Consider the following 19,922-nt stretch of genomic DNA (forward strand, 5'->3'; position numbering starts at 1 on the left):
CCATTGCTTCTAAGATTTTTTTTATCGATTTTTTTTTTCATTTATTATTACTTATTCAATGTTATTATATTATACCAAGAGTCCTTACACTTCTTTCCAGTTTCTGCTCCTGTAGCTATTAAAGCAGTAAAAAGCAGTAAATATAAAAATTCGAAACCACATCAAAAGAATCAACATTACTTTCTATTTTACAAGAAGTTAGTGAATTTTCCACATTTATTCCATATGTCAATTGCGTTACTTACCACACCTGAGAATGGTATGGTAATTCACGACAGGGGCTCGAATATCCAGGTATACATACTATAAATGAACATTTAGTAACAGCTACAGGAATAAACTAACAGCCAATTAGCTGTAGCTAATTTCCATTTCCCTGGTGCAGGTGTGCAAAGGTTATTACAGTATAAGATCTAACATGCAATAGGTGGCGACGTTTTGACCCGAAAGCCATTTCCATCATCACAAGAAAGAAATTCAATCGAAACGTTAAAAAAATATATTTTGTTCTTATATTTCAGCTACAGCTTTGTTAAGTTAATTATTCTTTATAATATCTATATTTAAATTATTTTTTTAACAGCCTCAGTTTTAATAATAGAAATGTAAAAAGGTTTTGCTCAATCATCTGCTGTAACTTAATGAATATCTTTGGTATACGGGGTAAAGTTAAGGCAAAGTTATCGTTATCTGCAATTTTCAAGAAAAAATTATATCTTATCGTAGTTTTACATCTTAAAACGGCCATTTGAATAATGACTGACTCTGTATAATAATTAAACAAAAACTGAATTATGGCAGTAAAAAAAAATATTAGTTTGCAATCTCAGTGAAACACGATTTCAGTAATGGTGTTGGGTCTTAATGAGCAATGAAAAAAGAGGGGTTTCATTGTGTAAAACGTTGGTATTCACATCTTTATATAACCCATAAATCTTCAACCCCACAGGGATTGTCAATTATCATTGGTAGATTTAGTCTGAAAATCGATAATCGAAACACACTGTCAGTTTCAGTCCTGAAACTAATCCGGTTTATTAAATACATAGTAGCGGCTTTTGTGACTCTAATCTTGCCTTAACTATGAATTTGGGCAAGAGGCTTATAGGCATAATAATATAAAATATACAAGTTTCGTATTTTTATTTCAAAATTTGATACGATTTTCAAAATTTTTGGAATGTGTCAAAACTTTTCTGCATGTTAAAACAGTTATTCATGTAACTGTTAAGTCGTTGGTCGATACTAGTTGCTTTAGTGAGAATGTAGTTTTATTTCTCGCTGGAGTTGTCCTGAAATAAATGCCTTGGCTGTTTCTGCAAAAAACCGGAACTCTGTTTTTGAGTAATACTCTCTGCAACGACTAGTAGAGTCATAATCTAGAAGAACCGGGTGAGAGAGCATTTACTGCGATTACATAAAATTTTCTAGACTTTTTCTGTAATAAACACACAACAGTAAAAACATTGAATTCTTATTATACATTACCAAATATATTTATATTTTTCTACAAAAATTTTATCGTTTCAACGTAATCAATATGAGCTTTTACGATTTTGATTACTTTACAGATCGCAGAAATGAGGTTTAGTAGGTATGTGCGCAATAAAGATTAACTCTTCTTGAATAACAAGTTTTCCATTACTTCGTTTCGAAAGAAAGACCCTTAATAATAGTAATAATCGTAAAAAAAGAATACAAAATCCGTTTATATAAATTTGCGGTTCACGTTAAGTGACCACTCCGTATTATGCAATAAAAATGATAAGCATCTTGTTATAAGACACATTCATCGTGCACAAATCCATAAATCCAGAACTTTAACTACGATGATACTTAGTATAAAAATTTTATTGCTACTGAATCAGGCACATAAAGAAAATTTTCTTTCTATTGATCACAATTCACTTTCAACTTAACTTTATATAGCTACATAAGTTTACGATGAAATGAATTGATTTTTTTTTTAATAACTTATATACTTATTTAATGAAACCACGATCAAACTTGTGAAATCCGTTTTTAAGACAAGCCACTATTATTGTAAAAATAATCTTTAATTGCTTCCTAGAAATTTAAAAAGCATAAGTTAGTTTGTAACTGAAAATTAAGCATACAATCATTAGAATAATCTTTTACAAAATTTCTACAGACATTATTAACACGAAAAAATGCATATTCGGCCATGAAATTACATGTCATAGAAGATTTATGACTCGAGACAATTACTACATATTACACAACTACGAACTATCACTTTCATTGTCATTAAATTATATTTAATCTACTTACTAAAATTTCGACCGATGGCAACATATTGCTTCATAAAATATTCAGTTACGAGGGTCTGAGAAATTTTGTTACTCATTTCTTAAATACTTAATGAGGTTAATACGTTTCCAATAAAAAAAAAGGAAATATGAAAAATTTAATGACAAACCTACTTTATCTTTTGACAGAATGGACAAGGGTGAAAAAAGGTTTCTTAAATTTTTTATTAATTCGGTTCAAAAGTTATGTTTCAATAGAGAATGAGACGAGGAGTTAAAGGTGTTCTACTTTGGTGTTTCCCATTAAATGCTAAAAGGAAACAACAAAAAAAACATAGGCAATTTGCAATTTTATTAGAACAGTGGTAAATAATCATTTTTACCTAGATTAAATTTTCTTAAAAAGGTAGTACTCGTAATTCGGTTTAGTTTGTTTAACAGTTTTGTATAATTGTGTTTTTTATACGTTTTATCTAATAAAATAAGCAAATTCCACAATAAACATAACAATGTATGTATGTATAACCATAACCATGTATGTATCTTTCAAATTACACAAAAAGTTTTTAACAATTTAACAGTCAAGTAGGTGTTAGTATGTAGTAAATTATAACTAATTGCCATGTTTATGAACCATTTGTACCTATTTATGAAAATATTATAATTTATGGTTCATTATTATGTATTGTTGCACGTCGTAGGTAAATTAAATAAAATAGTCTTTGTAATTACAAAGACCTTCAATCCAATAACAAAACTGAATAAAAACATTGCATGCTATTGCAGCATTTTATAAAACAAAAAAAATATGCGAATCTTAGATTGTTAATACACATATTACCAATCTGCTCTTGAATAAATGTAGGAGTTTGAAAATTTCCTTTTTTTAATTTCATATTAATATATGTATATCTTGTTTATACATAAAATCCAGTTAAGCAAAATAAAATGCAACAAAAAAAATGGAATCAGAAGGTTGTCTCTTGTAAATGAACTAACCCCAAACCAATTTTGAAGGCACATCGGCAGTAAATTAAATAATGATCTCAGGAGCAATGGTGTCGAGTAATTAATTATCTTCATCAGAGGCATGAATATGCCATGACATAAACTTCACAAGATAAGGTGGGCATAAAGCTGCTTATTCAAACAAACTGTCATCAAAATCGGGCCAAAACATCGACTAGAGTCTGCATTATGCGATACGAAAACTTCATTCAATGTGAAAGGGAATAAATAGATGCGTGGTTAATAATTCCAGCGGGCGCTAACAACCCTAATTGGAAGGGATGTTAATATTAGTCCCACATGAGTCTCCGTTAGTTTGTAACAAACGCCAGCTGGAGTCCCGGAAAGTTGCATTGTTACCGACTTAATAAAAAGAATAATCAAGCAACTTTTATCGCACACATCACAGTGACTAATGAAAATGAAATGAAATTCGCTTCCAACAAGAAACCTGTAAATTCCCGTAATGCCTTCGGAATATAGACACGTACCAGCAACATAGCATGAATACTTTATAAGTAGCGAAAGTACTTTTTAGAACTTGGAGGGACGCAACAAATTTCAATTTCACGAAGAAACAAGCCGACGAAAACATACTTCAACGCGAACCATTGAATTACGACACTATGCATATTTTAGCTCGTAAAATTACAATTTTATTGAGCCACCTTCTGTCAATACCAATGGGATAAAAATTTAACAAGCTATTATCGATTTTACGACCTTGGAGCAAATTCATGCAAGTTATTGGGCGCGAGATGAGTTAATTATGGCTCTAAGTAACAGCCGCCAGTGGTATAAAGTGAGAGTCAGGATCAATACTACGCGTCCTGGAGGACTTTCACTATCCTGAGGGAGTCGTAAAGGCAGCGCTTATAAGGAGTCACACTGTGTCTCCGCGCGAATTATTATCCCGCAACCATCAAAACGCAACTTTACTAACTAAGGTTTTAGTGCCCCACGTAACGTAGACACTCTAATGGACATTATTTTGCCTAACTGGTGTCTTACAAGGGAACATGCTGGAATGGTATTCTCTTACATTTGAATACTGTTACAAAATGGCAACTTTCGGAACACAAAAATCATTTATCATTTTCCATACCCTTTTAAAACAAATCATTTTTCGAAATATATGCTGGTGAATATCATTGATACATTTACAATATTCCTAACAAAAAAATATGCATCACTGCATAAACTTTACCTTTAAAAACTCAGTGGACTTTAATTAAAATATTAAAAAAAATTATTAAAATTAAAATAAACTTGTATCTCTATATTAAGTACAAAGCGCCAATGGTTTCCCCCAATTTGTATTCTCCAGGAATCGTGTTTTAGCGCTGATTTCAACATTTGTTTTAAAATTAAGTAACGCATAACATGCAGCAACTTTGCCAAACATTACCAACGTACAGCAATTTGAATAGTCTTGTGCCACGTTACACATTTCAGAGTCTCGTTCACATGTGCACCAAACTTTCAACATTAAGACCTCCTCTTGAAGCGTCTTCTTAAATTTAATTACTAAACAATAGATTTGAAATTGTAGTACATTTTAAATTTGAACCCACGAACGTAGGTAGTGTTTAGAAACCGTGTAAAAAGTGAGTAATGCTAAGAAAAATTATCATAACACAATTTTCTTTCTCGCGTCGTCGGGAAATGTTCAGCCAAAGCAGGAAATAATATTCGCAGAAAGTGCCCTCGTAAAATATACGTCAGTATCTACTCTCTCTATTTGATACATTTGGTAAGATTGGTTCAATTCAACCAAATGTGTAAAAGTCTGGGTGAGAAATTTCAAGGTATATTTTCTGATTGCTGTTATAACACAGAATATTCGCTTTATGTTGTACCATAAACGGTGCTTTAAATTGGCGCCAGACATTTGATTTTCATTACGGAAACCATATTCAATATGAATGAAACCCAGAGCTGTATTATTTTCTCGTAACGTTCAAAATATTTTATATACGTAAACTTAAAAAATCGTACTAAAGAAAAACTAAAACTTAAATTAAATTTAACGTTATTTTTTTTTACTTCATAAATCTTAAATTTACTAATATTGCTAATATTAATTTTTAAAATAATTAATTTTAGAAACATTGAGTATCATATGTTAATTAGTATATTTTTGTTCTAGAAAACAATGTATGCACCTGGTTTATAAATTTTGACTTAATATAACAATTCATTTTTACCAAATGCACAGCGCCACAAAAAAAAAACTCAAACATCTATTAAAATTTGATTATACACAAATATTTAATGCAATTTTGTATTTAATTTCACGTGCTTTAATAGCAAAGTTCCAATAAACCGACCGCAACAATTCGCAAATTTCTTTAAATTAAATCCTATCTCTATTATCACAACCGTTTCCCGGTTGCTATTCCTGCAATATCCAGTGCACACTACATCAAAATTAAATCCTACTTATCGGCTAGCTCCTGCAATATTTTGACATTTAGAGCCACCGCACCATAAAGGCGGATTTAGAAATGTGCGTCATTTAATCTCCGATTATGTTTACCGCTAGCAGCGTCTTTGTTCCGTAGGTGCAAAGTAAACAAGAAGTGTGTTTGGAGTGGACATTTCGCGCCATCTGCTCACCCTCATACCTACCTATGCAAATTTTCAGAGGATTATTGCAGGAAGGGATGGATCACTAATACTTAAAGGCGAATGAGATTCCGGAACTTTTGACAAAAATTCAACGGATCCCAACTCGTTTATGTAAACCTCACAAAAAAGCAAGATTTGTCAATTCTAAGGTATTGGGAAGGATCTTAATTTATATCTCACTGGAGCAATGTTGTCCTACAACTGCCAGGAGATACAAAAGATTATGTCAAGGTGATGAGTTTGTGATTCAAGGTGAATGCTTACGATACAATCTATAAAATCAAGTTTTATGTCGGTCAAGCTAATGCAAAAAAAGAGACTTGTCTGTAAAGTCACCGCAATGAATCATACAAGTATTACGTGAAGTAATTAAACGAGGACAAAGTAGGAAAAAATTATTCTATTATGGAAACTAAGTTATAGGTCAAAATCAAACAAAAAGACTTAAGAGAAGTTGACAAAATTTAAAATGTATTTCAAGTTAACAAATACAAATTCTACCAAAGAAATACAGTTATTTCTTTGGTAGAATTAAAAATTAATTTATAAAAGTTTGTCTATCCAGCGTTGAAAATACAAAAACACAAAAATTTGCATTTGCAGTTTCTAGCTAGTTGTCCTGACGACTAGTGATAAATGACTAAAGTCGCTGAAACAAATGTTTTTTCCGAGATTATTTCATGTTTGTATACAAACAAGTTTGAGATTTTCATCTGTAAACCATTAAATACAATATAACTGAAGTAATTAGTTCAAATAAATAAAGAATCGACTTCTAAAAGAAACTCACATAACAAAGTTTACAAATTTATATAATTTTAATTATCCAAGGATAAATAATAGAGTGGTTTTGTAAAAAAAGAAAAAATATACCCCCACAAACAAATATGTATATAGGGTGCGTCAGAACTCGCGCCCCAGAGAAAATTTTCAAGTAAGGTAAGATACCAGGAACATGAAAAAAATGTTTAGAAAATTCTATCTGTCAAAATATTTTGACATTTATTTTTTGACATTTGACATTTTTTTATATCTACTTAAGAATACTGATGATCTTGTATATGTTTTTTTACAATTATTTACTAAAGGGACAAAAATTTTGCCAATAAAAGCCACAAATAACATTGAACAGAGTTACAATTTAGGATACAACTTCCTTGTTWCCTCTTTCAATAGCCTATAGCAAAAAAACTTGGAAAATTATTTTTTCAACAGAAATAAATAGAGTCAAAGTGCAAACTTGAAACCCTCATAACTTCGAAATTTTTATAGATAAAATTTTTTAAACATTTTTTCCATGTTCCTGGTATCTTACCTTATATGGCATTTTTCTCTGGGGCGCGAGTTCTGGCGCACCCTGTATACAAAAGCATATCAATTATAAATGAATTCTTTTGCTTTTTACATGTTAAAACAACTAATACCTACAATGATTCGCATTTAGAAAACTTTTCTGTAATAAAGGAATTCAATATTTCACTAAATGCACACTGTGATAGATTAAGTCTATGTTTTTATCAATGAACGAAAAGCAACATAACTATAAAATTAAATTAAATTTTTTAAAAAGATATCTTACTTTTTTAATAAAATGTAGTGAGCCCGTACATTATTTATTTTTACAACAGCTTGCCATAATATTTAAAACTTGGTTTTTGCTTGTCGAAACATAACTTTCAAGAAGTTTTATTAAGTTAGAATGTTCACAGATGCGCCTAAGAGTATCTTTAAAATTCAGCTATTAGCGGTTGGCATTCTTGAAATGTACTTCACTAACACAAAATATATCATTTGTATTTAAAGAACATATCCGTAAAAGTGTATTCAAAATTTCGAACTGCCAGTGTGATCTCATACAATTTTTATTCAGTTGGTGTACGAAAAATTTTGGTATTCAAATTTCATTATATATTTCTCAGATCCGATACATGAATAGACTCATCAGACGATAAAATAATCGTTACTTTCTTGCAGTGTAGAATAAATACAAAAAACTAAAAATATACTTTCCACTTATAAAAATAATTTTAACACTAAAAAAGGTTGTAACATTATATTTAAAACGTAACTACGTATAGTAAAAGTACTACAGTAACTTGCAGGTATACTTTTATAAAAAATCAGATATAGATTTTTGTCAAAATTTCCAGATCAACAATCATGTAGCTCGATTTGTAAACTGTAACGAAACAAAGATTAGAAAATTCGATTTCGCGTTGGTGTGAAACAAGTTTTTGCAATAGCTTCCTAGAACTTAAATTCGGTCAAGAGTTTAATCTAGAATTACCAAAAAAGCAAGCTCTTTAAACCCCATCAAGCTCTCTAAATAAAGTGCACTTTGAATTGTTTTTAACTAATGACTTTTGAATAAACTCGTATGTACGAAATTGGCCACACACTATAATGATCACTCTTTATCAACTTTCCTTTGGTTTTAATCATCCAGTGTATAAAATACACAAAATGTCCCAAAAATAAGTTGTATAGAATATGCTAAAGTTTTAATAATAAGCTGCTTTTATAATAGCATTATTATGATTATAAATGTCACACCGAACTTATATTTACGATAACATTTTTTTAAATTAATTCTGGAATTATTTACGAATTTGTGCGTATGTGTAGGTATATCAATGTATCGGCAATAAATAATAACACGCTTTTAAATCACATCGATTTTAGAAAATATTAAAAAACCTACTCTGCATTTCCATGACTCGTTCCCCTCCTTAACGCCATGCCAGCTCGTGCCATTCCACCTGAAACAAATTTAATGGATTAAAATTTCACGGGCTTAAAAAATATTTCCTAAAATTAAATTCTCGTAATGACTCATCAAAAAATACAGAATTTTAATTACTGGCTAAATAAGTACAACCTCATAATACCCTGAAGACTTTAATTAAATTTAATCGAATTACAAAATGAATTCAATTATTTTCCTCATGCGGTGGGTGTCTTCATAAATTTCGATGCACTTTTACATTCTACCGTATAAAACTGATTCATTATTTTAATTAAAACCATATTTTTGGAAACTTAAGAGGTAAATATGCATCAATATCAGTAAATTTCGTGAAAAATGTAAGCACTCTCATTTCACTTGAACCAAAGTAATATATTATTTAGCTAATGCTATTTCTTAAACCAAAATCATATTGTCTGGAAAGTTTTGTGCAAATTGAAATCGGAGTATATATTCCGAGATTATTACGTTAAAGTGACCAAACGAAATTTGTGAAGCGATAAAACGTTCAATATAGCTTTTCAGAGTAAAATAAATAATTTTACATTGATTTAAATAAAAAGTTGAGGTAACTTTGAAGGAGATTTATGTTACTATAAAACTGCTATTGATACTCGTAAAATAGCTTAAAATTTAAGGAATTCTTACCGGAAGTTTTTCATCTTACGTTTAGTAATATACGAGGCTCTTAATGCTCCTTTGTACCTTTTATGAGGGCAGGCTTTTTATATTTTTAGGGCTTTTACTACGACCGGCAATTTATTACAAAAATATATACTTAAACCTTCTGAGAAGATCCGTGCAAGGAAAACAAACATCTAATGATGATAATAATTTGTCATAAAATGAAGACATTTTATAAAACGTAAAGGAATTTATAGCCATTAATATAATTTAATTATAACGAAATAGCAAGCAGTTAGTTTCAGTGGGACTACTCGTACGTAAAAAATCTCCTAAAAATACACTTTTACAACAATTTCTAAAATGTAACTAAAAGTGGCTATAAAAAACAACTAAATGTAAGTAGGTTTACGAGTAGGTAGTACACGCAGAAGTACGAATTATGCACAATGTTTGTTTAATTAACTATTTCGATGTTAAATAAACATAGTTCATAATTTTTTTATTAAATACCTATTATGAAAACCAAAAAGTAAGTAAAATTCCAAAACATCAAACATTTTATTAAGCTGTAACACGTGTTTCGTCAACCATGTGACATCATCAAAACGGCAATAAACAAATTGCTTAACTGATAAACAATCCGCTAATTAAACAGAAAATGTTAAAATATGTTTTGAAGATTATTTGATGACAAAATTTTTAGACCACACCATATGTAAATCATTTACTTGTGAAGCACTAGACACTTTTATTAATTGTAATGATTAATGATTTAAACTTCAACTGTGTGATTTTCTATAACAGGATGTTTGCAGTGTATCTTATTTTAGATTTATTTGTTTAATTAGAAAAGTATCTGCTAATTGAGAAATTCTCCTAGTTCTTAAGACCTGTGAAGATTCGAGTTTAACGTAAAATTAATATGCTGACTATTAAATTCTCAGTGTTTAAACGGTAGCTCCTAGTAATTTCCTCTAACAAATTGTTGGAATTAATTGGATGCTCAAAATCAAATTTGCATCCGAGCACAAAATAAATAAGTTCAACTACACTCTGTTGCAATAATGTAAACGTAGTAAAATATTCAAACTGCGCAGCTATTTTCAGAACGATGGGAATAAAAGAGCAAAGTTTTCGTTAACTTTAACGTAATAACAGTTTCCAATGCTCAGATAGTTAGAGACAGCGAAAGAAGAGGAGATTCAGATCGAAATGAAGAATTCAATTTAGCCAAAGCTGAGGAATAATTTAGGACTTATATCTGATAAATCCTTTGCTTGTCATTATCTGATATCTGCGAGCTTATGAATTATAATTATTTCAGAAAGCGATTTTGGCTGCTGAAATATTAAAACAATATACCAGTTTCAGATGTTGCTTTGTTGTTATCTAAAGAAGCTTTCAGACTTGATGCACACTAAAAGTTACGATCTGGGATCAAGTTGAACTTTCCCTCAATGGCCCCAACACTAATCATTATAGACATCTCTATTTATCTATCCTAGAATTAGTCGAGATGGCTATCGGTGTAATTACAGGAGGGAAAAACACATGTAATAAAACATAACAGATAAAGACGAATTGGCCACAAACTTACTCAAACGTAAATAATAAGAAGATAAATTAATCCTGACAAGTCAAAAAATCCTGAAATGGAACTTTTCCAAGTGTGCTCTAAACAGCGCTAATAAACAACGTCGCTTTGAGCGAAAATTGACTTGAAGAAAAATTATTCGCTTTCGCGCTATCGAGTTTTTCCCATAGAACGATAATCAAATATTCGAATAACAATGAACTTTTATTGCCACTTACAAACAGCCTGGATTGAGCCATTTAATCCAAGAAAATAAATAGAAACCAGACGGTTCGCATACGAATTAACACATCGTTTAGATAACAGCAATTTGAAAGATTTATGCAAACACTAATAAATAAAAGTAATTTATTTCTAAAAAAATCCCGTTGAAAAAAAATTGAAAAATATAGAACAATTTCATTACAATAATTTGTTTACTTTTTAAAGTCACCTTGTTTCCGCAGTTTTCAACTTCAAAATCCCGTTATAGATTATTTTTTAATCTTTTTACTTAACAGATTTTAAAGTTTCAGTTAGATAATTGTTTTCTCTTTTGTTGAAATTGCATGTGACAAAGCGACAGGGAACTTCTCGAGTTTCTTTAAAGTACTTGCATTTGTCTCAGATATAAAACTAGATTTTCGTATCTACTGAAACAATAAGGAAAAAAATTAATTAAATCTCTCGTTCGTCAATTAAAACACCATGCTAACAAATTTTTCTCTCTATTTACTCGTTTAAAAGCAAATAAAAAATCAGTGATGCATAATTAATTGCTAGAATGTCAGTAGAACCTCGACTCTAGACACAAATAAGCAGACATTTCAATTAAATTTCAAGTATGCTTCGCAAGAAAATAGTTTCGCGTTCGTCCTATAATAATTGTTCTAGCTTGAATACGATAGATTTGAAAGTTTACTTAGCACATTATTGTGGAACACAATAAGCCAATCTACGATTTATTCAGATTAAAAATTAAAATAGTTTTAATTAGTGTAATAACCATAAAAAATTAATATAGCACCGAAAAAAAACATCTGAAAGTTCTTTAAAAGGTAAAAAAATGATTTTTACTGTTTTCTGGAATAAGATTCAGAAAGAAAAAAAATTCAGTTTTTTTTTTCTTTTTTTATATTGTTTGTATAGGATCTATTTAAATTTTTAACGAAAACACAATGTGCCAATCGTTCCATTTTGACTTAATTGTTTGATAGATATTCGTTTTTTGTCTCTAGCAAAAAAAAAATTTGCTCGCATCCGCGCTCGAATGCAATTAGTGCAACCTAATAAAGAGGCAATTGGGCATTGGAACCCTTCATCCGTACAAACACGACGATAGATACATATCCGTATCGCTCTGAAGCCAACCTGGTGTATAATATACAATTTCATTTCACTTAGGAAAGCATCAACCTGTTAAATGTAGCGTGGGAGCCCACGGCGCCAAGCGCAATTACAAACCTAGAATGAAGGACAGACAACTCTTTCCAAAGATCTCGAGAAATGCAAATGGCGGAATTACCACCTAATAGAATCCTCTTCCGCCTGTATCGGAAAAGATTTTTTCCAATTTATTTTAATAATTCAAAGCGGATGCGAGAAAATTAAGTTCTCCATAAAATATCGCTCCATCATTGACGTGCTTTTATGAATTATAACACCGGCTTTGCTTGAACACACTTTCCAATAAACACAGACGGGTAAAGTAGTTATAAATCAAGAAAATTGGGCGAAATTCTCTTTCCTGTGGCGTGCCCCAGGGCGGAAGTCGCAACGAGACGTTTCTCCATCTCGCGACCCACAGGAGCGTATTAAAATGTTTTTACATTTACATACATTGCCTGACTTGTTGATTTTCGAAGGTTTTGCAAATATCAAGACGCCTAAATCTTGAAGAATATAATCGGTGATGCGTTTGTAACGACGGACTTAAAGGACTTTTTCATTCCCCCACAACGCAAATTATCCTACAAACATCAAACCGAAATCCGGATTTCAGACGCACCGAATTAATCAAAGTGTGCAGTCATCATTTTTCGGCGAGATGAATTTCAATAGAGGTATGCGAATATTTGCTGAATACTTCAAATGTATACTCTAAATTCCACGACATCAACTGTAGTCAAGCCACCTCAGCGCATTTTTCATCAAGAACGAGACGAGCATTCAATGGTAAAAAATGGTGGAGGCGCCGGGTACTCGACCGACTGTAGCAACTGATATTAAACACAGAAAATAAACCTGATGCCTACATTGTCTATATATGCCCGAAACATGTAAATAAAAATTTGATCAACTCTCTTTTCCTTTTACTGTAACCAATCTTAGAAGTAAATAATTGCATTTCAGAAAAAGGTAATAAGAACACTCCACAAGCCAAGATATATTAAAACCCTAACTTAAAAAAATGCAGATTCATCTTTCATAAATAAAAAATCGATTTTAACATTTGTTTTCTAGTGTGTGGTATGTAATAATACATATAGTATTATAAGATAGTAGCGTTTCGCTATTTTATAAAAAAAAGTATGGTGCATAATTAACCATAATTTTTTTGTACAAATTTTTTTAATTACTTACTTAAGTCACGTCTGCAGTTATAGGAGTATTTGTTTACGTACATGGGATATTATGTCTACAAAGATGGTTTTTTTTTCTATGTTTGAAGATATCAGTTTACAAAAATTAAAATGTTTTATTTATTTTTTCAGTAAAACGACTTTAAGTGGAAGAAATCCAATGTAGATGTATCAAATAATTTATAATTAATGTTGAATAGGCTCTTCCATTATGATCAATCCATTTGTAAGTGGTTGTATACAATGTCCTTCTAATCCGGATAAAATGAGAGACAAGTAAGGAGCATCATTTAGGAAGGATGAAAATCGTGTGTTCAGCTTAGCTAACCCAACCCTAAATGACCACAATAATGTTACAGAAATGATGTTCAACTAGGAAAAGATAATTATTTCACACCCACAAATCTCATTAAATACCGTTACTTATATCGCATTACTCTAAAGCCGCAATCTCTTGCAATGTAGAATCATTTTCCAATCCAAACATGCATTTTGTCGACACGTTGATTGCTTTTAATGCAAGAGGGCTATTAACCTAATTTCATTTCAACATTGATGTGGGCGAAATTTTGATTTTAAGAAAGTGTGTCCGGTTGAATGTGTTAGAAAACAATAAAACTACAACGCCCACTCTAACATCTTGTTTTTATAACACAAAACTGGGATTCAAGGACATGGTGTGAGTCGTATTACACACATCGTAAGCAGGTTATTTCAAAAGAAAAAATGCAATATTTCAGTTGAAAATCTTTATTTTGCAAAACATTGTCTACGATAAATTTTTTCACCTTAGAACTACATAAGTGCAAGTTGCACAAATTCTTTAGTCGGAAACGTATCCAAAAATTATTCTAAAGAGTAACAATAAAACAGTGAATACTTGTATACTTGAGTGATAAAGTATGTAATCAGTGATCAATGTCATAAGAGCTCCATTTGTTACAGCGCCATGACGCAATAGAAACATGAGATCAACAAAGTCAATTTATCAAAGCAGCAACACTGGTTTCAGATATATTGGAAAGCTATTCCAGAAAAATAACAGAAATGCTAAAGGCGGAGTATACTTCATCCTAAACATATGTTATCGGAACTATTTTCTTACTGTTTGTAAAAAAAATGTGCTAGAAACGCAACAAAACAGTTAATTCAATTTATGTTGACAGAGATAATATAATAAAATAATAATCAAGATTAATTGTTAATTTTTTGAAAAATAAAGATAAAACTGTTTTCTCCGCAAACCTTGTCTCAAGTTCTAGCCAACATTTTGAGACACATTTGATTGTAACTTCGTGCACGTGACCACTAAAAAAGAAAAGTGTAAAAAGTTGGCCAGTTTAGAAAAATGTCTCTTCTTGGCGTGGAATGTTCCTAAAAGGATGAAGAAGGCAGAGACGGTCCCCACACCATTCTCCAACTTTGGGGTTGGTATGTTCTGTACGCACGGACGCCAGACAGAATAGGGTGAGTTCAGCAGTCTGCCCTCACTCCACCCTCAAAGTCTACGCGAGAACGGCTCGCTCGAAGTGAACCAAACTTACAAATTAAAAGGCCGATTTATACGGGGCGAATACCAATCACCATTAAACGTCTTCACTATAATTTACTTTTATGGGAAACCATACTGGATTCGATGTAACTGAATTTAACCCACTGTGATCCTACATACTTGTAAAGTTTTTTCTCAATTTCATTGACCACTGTGGTCATAAAAATCAATTTCAGCGCTCATAGTTCTGTCTAAAAAGATAAAAGATCTTTAGTTAAAAGCTGCATCAAAGAGAAAATCTGTCATATTGTTATAGGAGTAAAAAGTAATATTTCAGAATGTCTGATTACATTTAGACTTGCATCTACCATTTTTGCTAAATTGTCTTTTGTAAGCAGGATTAATAATTTCTGTTACAGTTCTATCGTAGACTAAGATATCTCGAGAACTATAAAAAAAATTTCAGGTGTTACAAAAAATAACATTATTCTTTTTCATAAAAAGTACAACTGAGCACACAGATATCACAGCAGATATATTGCTTCTGAGACGTTTAAATGTTGTATACAGATATCTGTTGAGAAAAATTGTAGGCTTGCCACAATGGTCCATTTCGTGTGTACATGAATACAACCCTTCCAAGACTGAATGAGTAACGACACTTCAGAAATGAATTATTACTTAAAGGGGAATAGTCCCCTACGAAGTTAGCAAAATTTTCTGCATGAAATGTTCCCAGCTGATTTTGACGTTTAAGTTTCTGTGTCAATGATTAATTGGCATTTTAAACTAAATATTAAAAAGAGGTGGAAAAACTGTAACATATTTCATCAGCCAGAAAAACAAGAACAACTTTTATTCCACACAATGTTTAGTAGGTATATTAAACTTATGGTAACAAAAAAATTAATTCTAATAAAGTTCATTCAAACAATTAGTGCTGTTAAATAGAGAAATAAAAGAAAAACACTGAAAATACTGATAAGCAACATTAAGACATTACCAAGAAAATATCTAACTTTTGACACGAAACTACAATTCCATTGCAATATTAAAATGTCAATAAAAAGTTCAACATTTTAAAAATTATATTTCAGTCAATTTTAGATAACGAACTTTTAATTAAGCAACTATCTTGTCTTATTCAGACCTTCTCATTATTAATGCGATATGACTTAAACTTGAGTTGCAAAATGTGGCAAAAAACATCTATTTTAGATAAGAATTAAAAAGATTAATTTGTAAATAAAATTGTTCTTTCTTTTTTTAATATAAACATAATAATCTTATCTATTTAAAAACCAGAACACCCTTGTGGTTTTCTTAGAATTGAGGCCACGTCATCGTCACCTGAAAATATGTCGGTTAAATATTCAATCAATAATGTGATTCGCGTGTTCAAACGAGGGTTCCTCTGTATTGATTGAGTGAGAGCCATATAATTATTGATATGAAAGGGAAATTAAATATCACTTGAAAACAGAAGTTAAATACATTTATTAAAAATGCTCATCCATTTATTTACTGAAAGAAGAGCAAAGTCTAGAAAGTTTTCAAAAAAAAATGTAAAATGCGATATTAAAATCAAATAAAACAGGTCAAAATATAGGTATTTTATCATTACACAAAAGCAAAAAAATGCATTTATACAAACATACATAAAAATTGCTCTTGAGAAAATAACGACATTATTTACCGTTAAGAAAAAAATACATGTATCAAGTTGGTAACAAAAATTAAACTTCTGTCTATTTGGAAAATCATTCCTCATAACAGTAAGGACAAAATTTATGCTAATAGACATTTGAGCATGTAAATATCAATGTCAAAATCAAAAATCAAAAATTATATTATATCTAGCAGTCATGTACAAAAAGAATCCTTCATAACACTTCAAAGTGCACGTAACATGTGCAGGCGGTATTTGGTATGCAGTTGTCAAGGTGAAAGATATTTATATATCGTAGGTTGCCAACAATATGAAGGTGCAGTTCACTAACACCTGGTTAGTTAACACCATGACTTTGACTAGCCGCCCACAATCTAACTACCAAGTATCAAGTAAGAAATAAATAAAACTTTCTCAGTTTAAATTGTTACTGTTGAAGAAATAATCAACATCTTTAATTTTTGCCAAAGTGTTGTTGTTTCTCACCTTTTAAAAGTAACACAAAAAGAAAGGTAACTGGTAAGTGGTCAAATTGTTAACTAAATCCTTAAATACTTTAAAAAAAATATAGAAATTAACTGAAAAGGATTGGATATTGATTATTAGTGGCCTTGATTTTGCTAATTTTCTCGTAGTGATTATGGAAAACTTATTTGCAATGGTTAGAAACACATACTTCTCTATTTACTAATGTTATACAATGTATTTTAAAATTATCTGGTTTTTATAAGTTAAGTTTAATCTACAAATATAGCATGCATGATAGCGTCACGGTTCTTTTATGAACCTTAATAAAACTTTCAACTCAAGTCTCTGATGTATCTTTGAAAAACTGTCGTTATCTAAAATGCACTAAAATGCAGAATTAGACAAGTTTACTTGCAGCATTCTTCTAGTCTTGCTCTCAAAGCTCTAGATTAAATCTCTGCAACTATCCCAAACTTTTTATTGGGTACAGTCAGCATTTAATCAATCTTGTCCTTTGTCAAATCGCCCCACAAAATATTACCATTCGTGCCAAAGTTTTCAATACTAATGACTGAGAAATCAAACGTAAATCGAAATAAATTAGACCCTATTGCGTTTATCTTAGGGCTGTAACGACGTCTACCGTTGCATTTTACGTGCGTAATGTTCTCGTGATGGCCACCATTTGTCATTGTAATATTTCTTCCTACCCCCGAGCATCAACGCTTTAAGCAATTAGATTGCCGGTGTATAATTTACAATTCTATTGTATTTGTTAGTCTTGATTAAAAGGAAGGAAGAAAGCAGGGTCCGTTTGTTCTTCTCGTCATGCAAATTCTGACCCATTAAAAATTATCTACCCGAATTTAATCTCATTTACAAAGAAGAATGAAAACGATACACTCGACTTGCTCGCACTTGGATTTAATCGGCAAGGATCGCAGAATAGAACGCACTATCGTTGCAGGCAATTAACCACACGTAAACTGAAAGTCTTATCTTTTAAATTAATTCGCTATACACCGAGTAATTTAAGAGTGATGGTCAAGTTATGAGAGAAAATGTCCAGTGTTGATCAGTTTGCATCATCGAAAGTGAGTTGAACACTGAAAAACAACAAACTATAAAAGTTTTAATAGCCTTCCAACTTTGGTAATAACCCTTTTTAAACATCGTTAATCCATATTATGATGGTTTAGCCCAGAAGGTAAGACTTTTACTTTCACACATCAGACAAAGCATCAGATCGATAAATTTTAATAAAAGCCAACAAAACCTGCAAACTGGTTTTAACAACGCCAATTATCTTTCATGACCCTTAATGTAACCTAATGGTAGCACAAGCAACTTGATTAGAATAAATTTAGATTGCTCTGAGGTTACTCCAACCTGTCTGGAATGCATATACAGGACGACTCACAAACAACGTTTTACGCTATAGTTGATATAAATAAAATTCACCACAAACCAAATACACAATTTTTTATTGTATTCAGTTTTTAACAGAACAACTGTTTTATTATACATATTTTCTCCTTCTCATAAAATCTGCAAACTCCTTGATTTATGCGATTCATTAGAATCTTCCATAGGTATTTAATCTCGCAGAAAAGCCAATAATGTACGGCCAATAAAATTTGGAAAAATTATTAGCGTCGAATGTTCTCTGAGTTCAACCCTTTCGTTCGTTTTATTTTTTCCAGTTCGCCGATTTGACTCGGAAGGAAATTTATTAGACAGGCGCTAAATGAATGTTCACACAGTATAAATATTTATTTAAAAGCAAAACCCGACGAAAGTTCATAGGAAGGAAGTTCCATCTATTTGTAAACGCAAACCTCAAGAGAGTTGTAACGAGAATGTCGTTTAGTCGACTATTAGATTAAACAAAAACTTAAAGACATTACCACAGCTGCAAACTTATTCTAGAGTTGCATTTGAGTGAGATTTCAAAGTCCCGTTTTCTGTTAGCCAGTTTTTATTAATATTTCTCTGTATATTTTTCTAGGAAAATTCGACTTGAAGATTTATGAAACAATATGGTGATTCACGTTAATTATGGGATCCATTGGAAACGATGGATTTACATTTTTATTTTCATTCAATTACGCGAAAGTAAGAAAGAGCTTGATATAAATCTAAGTCGTGATTTTGTGTCCGAAGGTTTTTTAATCAACTGAAGTAATAACCATCTCCATAAAGAGCAAATGAAGTAATGTCAGGGTTATTGAACTGAATTTTTACAATAGAACAAAGGTCAATAAAATTAGGTTTCGGTGAAATGTCAATAACTTTTAATCAATTAAAGATCGCTTTCTGAATACCCAGTAATAATGTAAATTGTGGTTTTTATAAAGTGTTAAAGAATTTAAGATACTCCCTCCTAAATCTTCTTCAAATCAAAGGCTATACAATTTCTTGTAACTCGTATATCTTTTAGACACAAGTTGAACATTTTTAATGTTAAAATGTCTAAAAGTTACAGAAATACAAATGATCAAATGAAAATGATTCTCAAAATAAATAATGCATGAGTAAGAAAATTCTGTAGTCATGTGCATGGAAACATAAAATTGCCTTAAATGTTTTGTGCTCCATGATGTATTTACTCAGTTATAAACAAAAATGACACAAAGCGTAATAGTTCTTATTTCATTAATTTTTTTGCCTTTAAATATAACAATATTTCTTTTTAAACGTCTAAAAAATAAATCCTTACCAATTGCCTTAGACGATATTTTATTTTTTTAATTCTCAATGTTAGTATGGATTATATTACCTTAGGTATAAAATTTTTATTTAGAATAGTCACTGCAAAAAAATAATGTTTTTTATAAATAAATTGTAATTATATTC

The 19,922-nt window shown here is 30.8% G+C and overlaps 1 protein-coding gene across 3 annotated transcripts in view; it reads right to left on the reverse strand.

The window, feature by feature from the left end:
• The window catches only part of LOC123012400, a 125,682-nt gene that overhangs the window by 42,508 nt on the left and 63,252 nt on the right, over positions 1 to 19,922 (reverse strand). For all 3 annotated transcript variants that reach the window (XM_044410281.1, XM_044410283.1, XM_044410282.1), the window contains one exon: positions 8,611 to 8,668. In XM_044410281.1, coding sequence (XP_044266216.1) covers positions 8,611 to 8,663 — 53 coding nt within the window. In that variant the 5' untranslated portion in view covers positions 8,664 to 8,668. The remainder of the gene's footprint in view (positions 1 to 8,610; positions 8,669 to 19,922) is intronic.

This window comes from Tribolium madens, unplaced genomic scaffold (genome assembly GCF_015345945.1).
Source record: "Tribolium madens isolate multiple individuals breed KSU strain unplaced genomic scaffold, Tmad_KSU_1.1 Scaffold_96;HRSCAF=242;Tcas5.2_LG5, whole genome shotgun sequence".
NCBI classification, from domain to species: Eukaryota; Metazoa; Arthropoda; class Insecta; order Coleoptera; family Tenebrionidae; genus Tribolium; species Tribolium madens.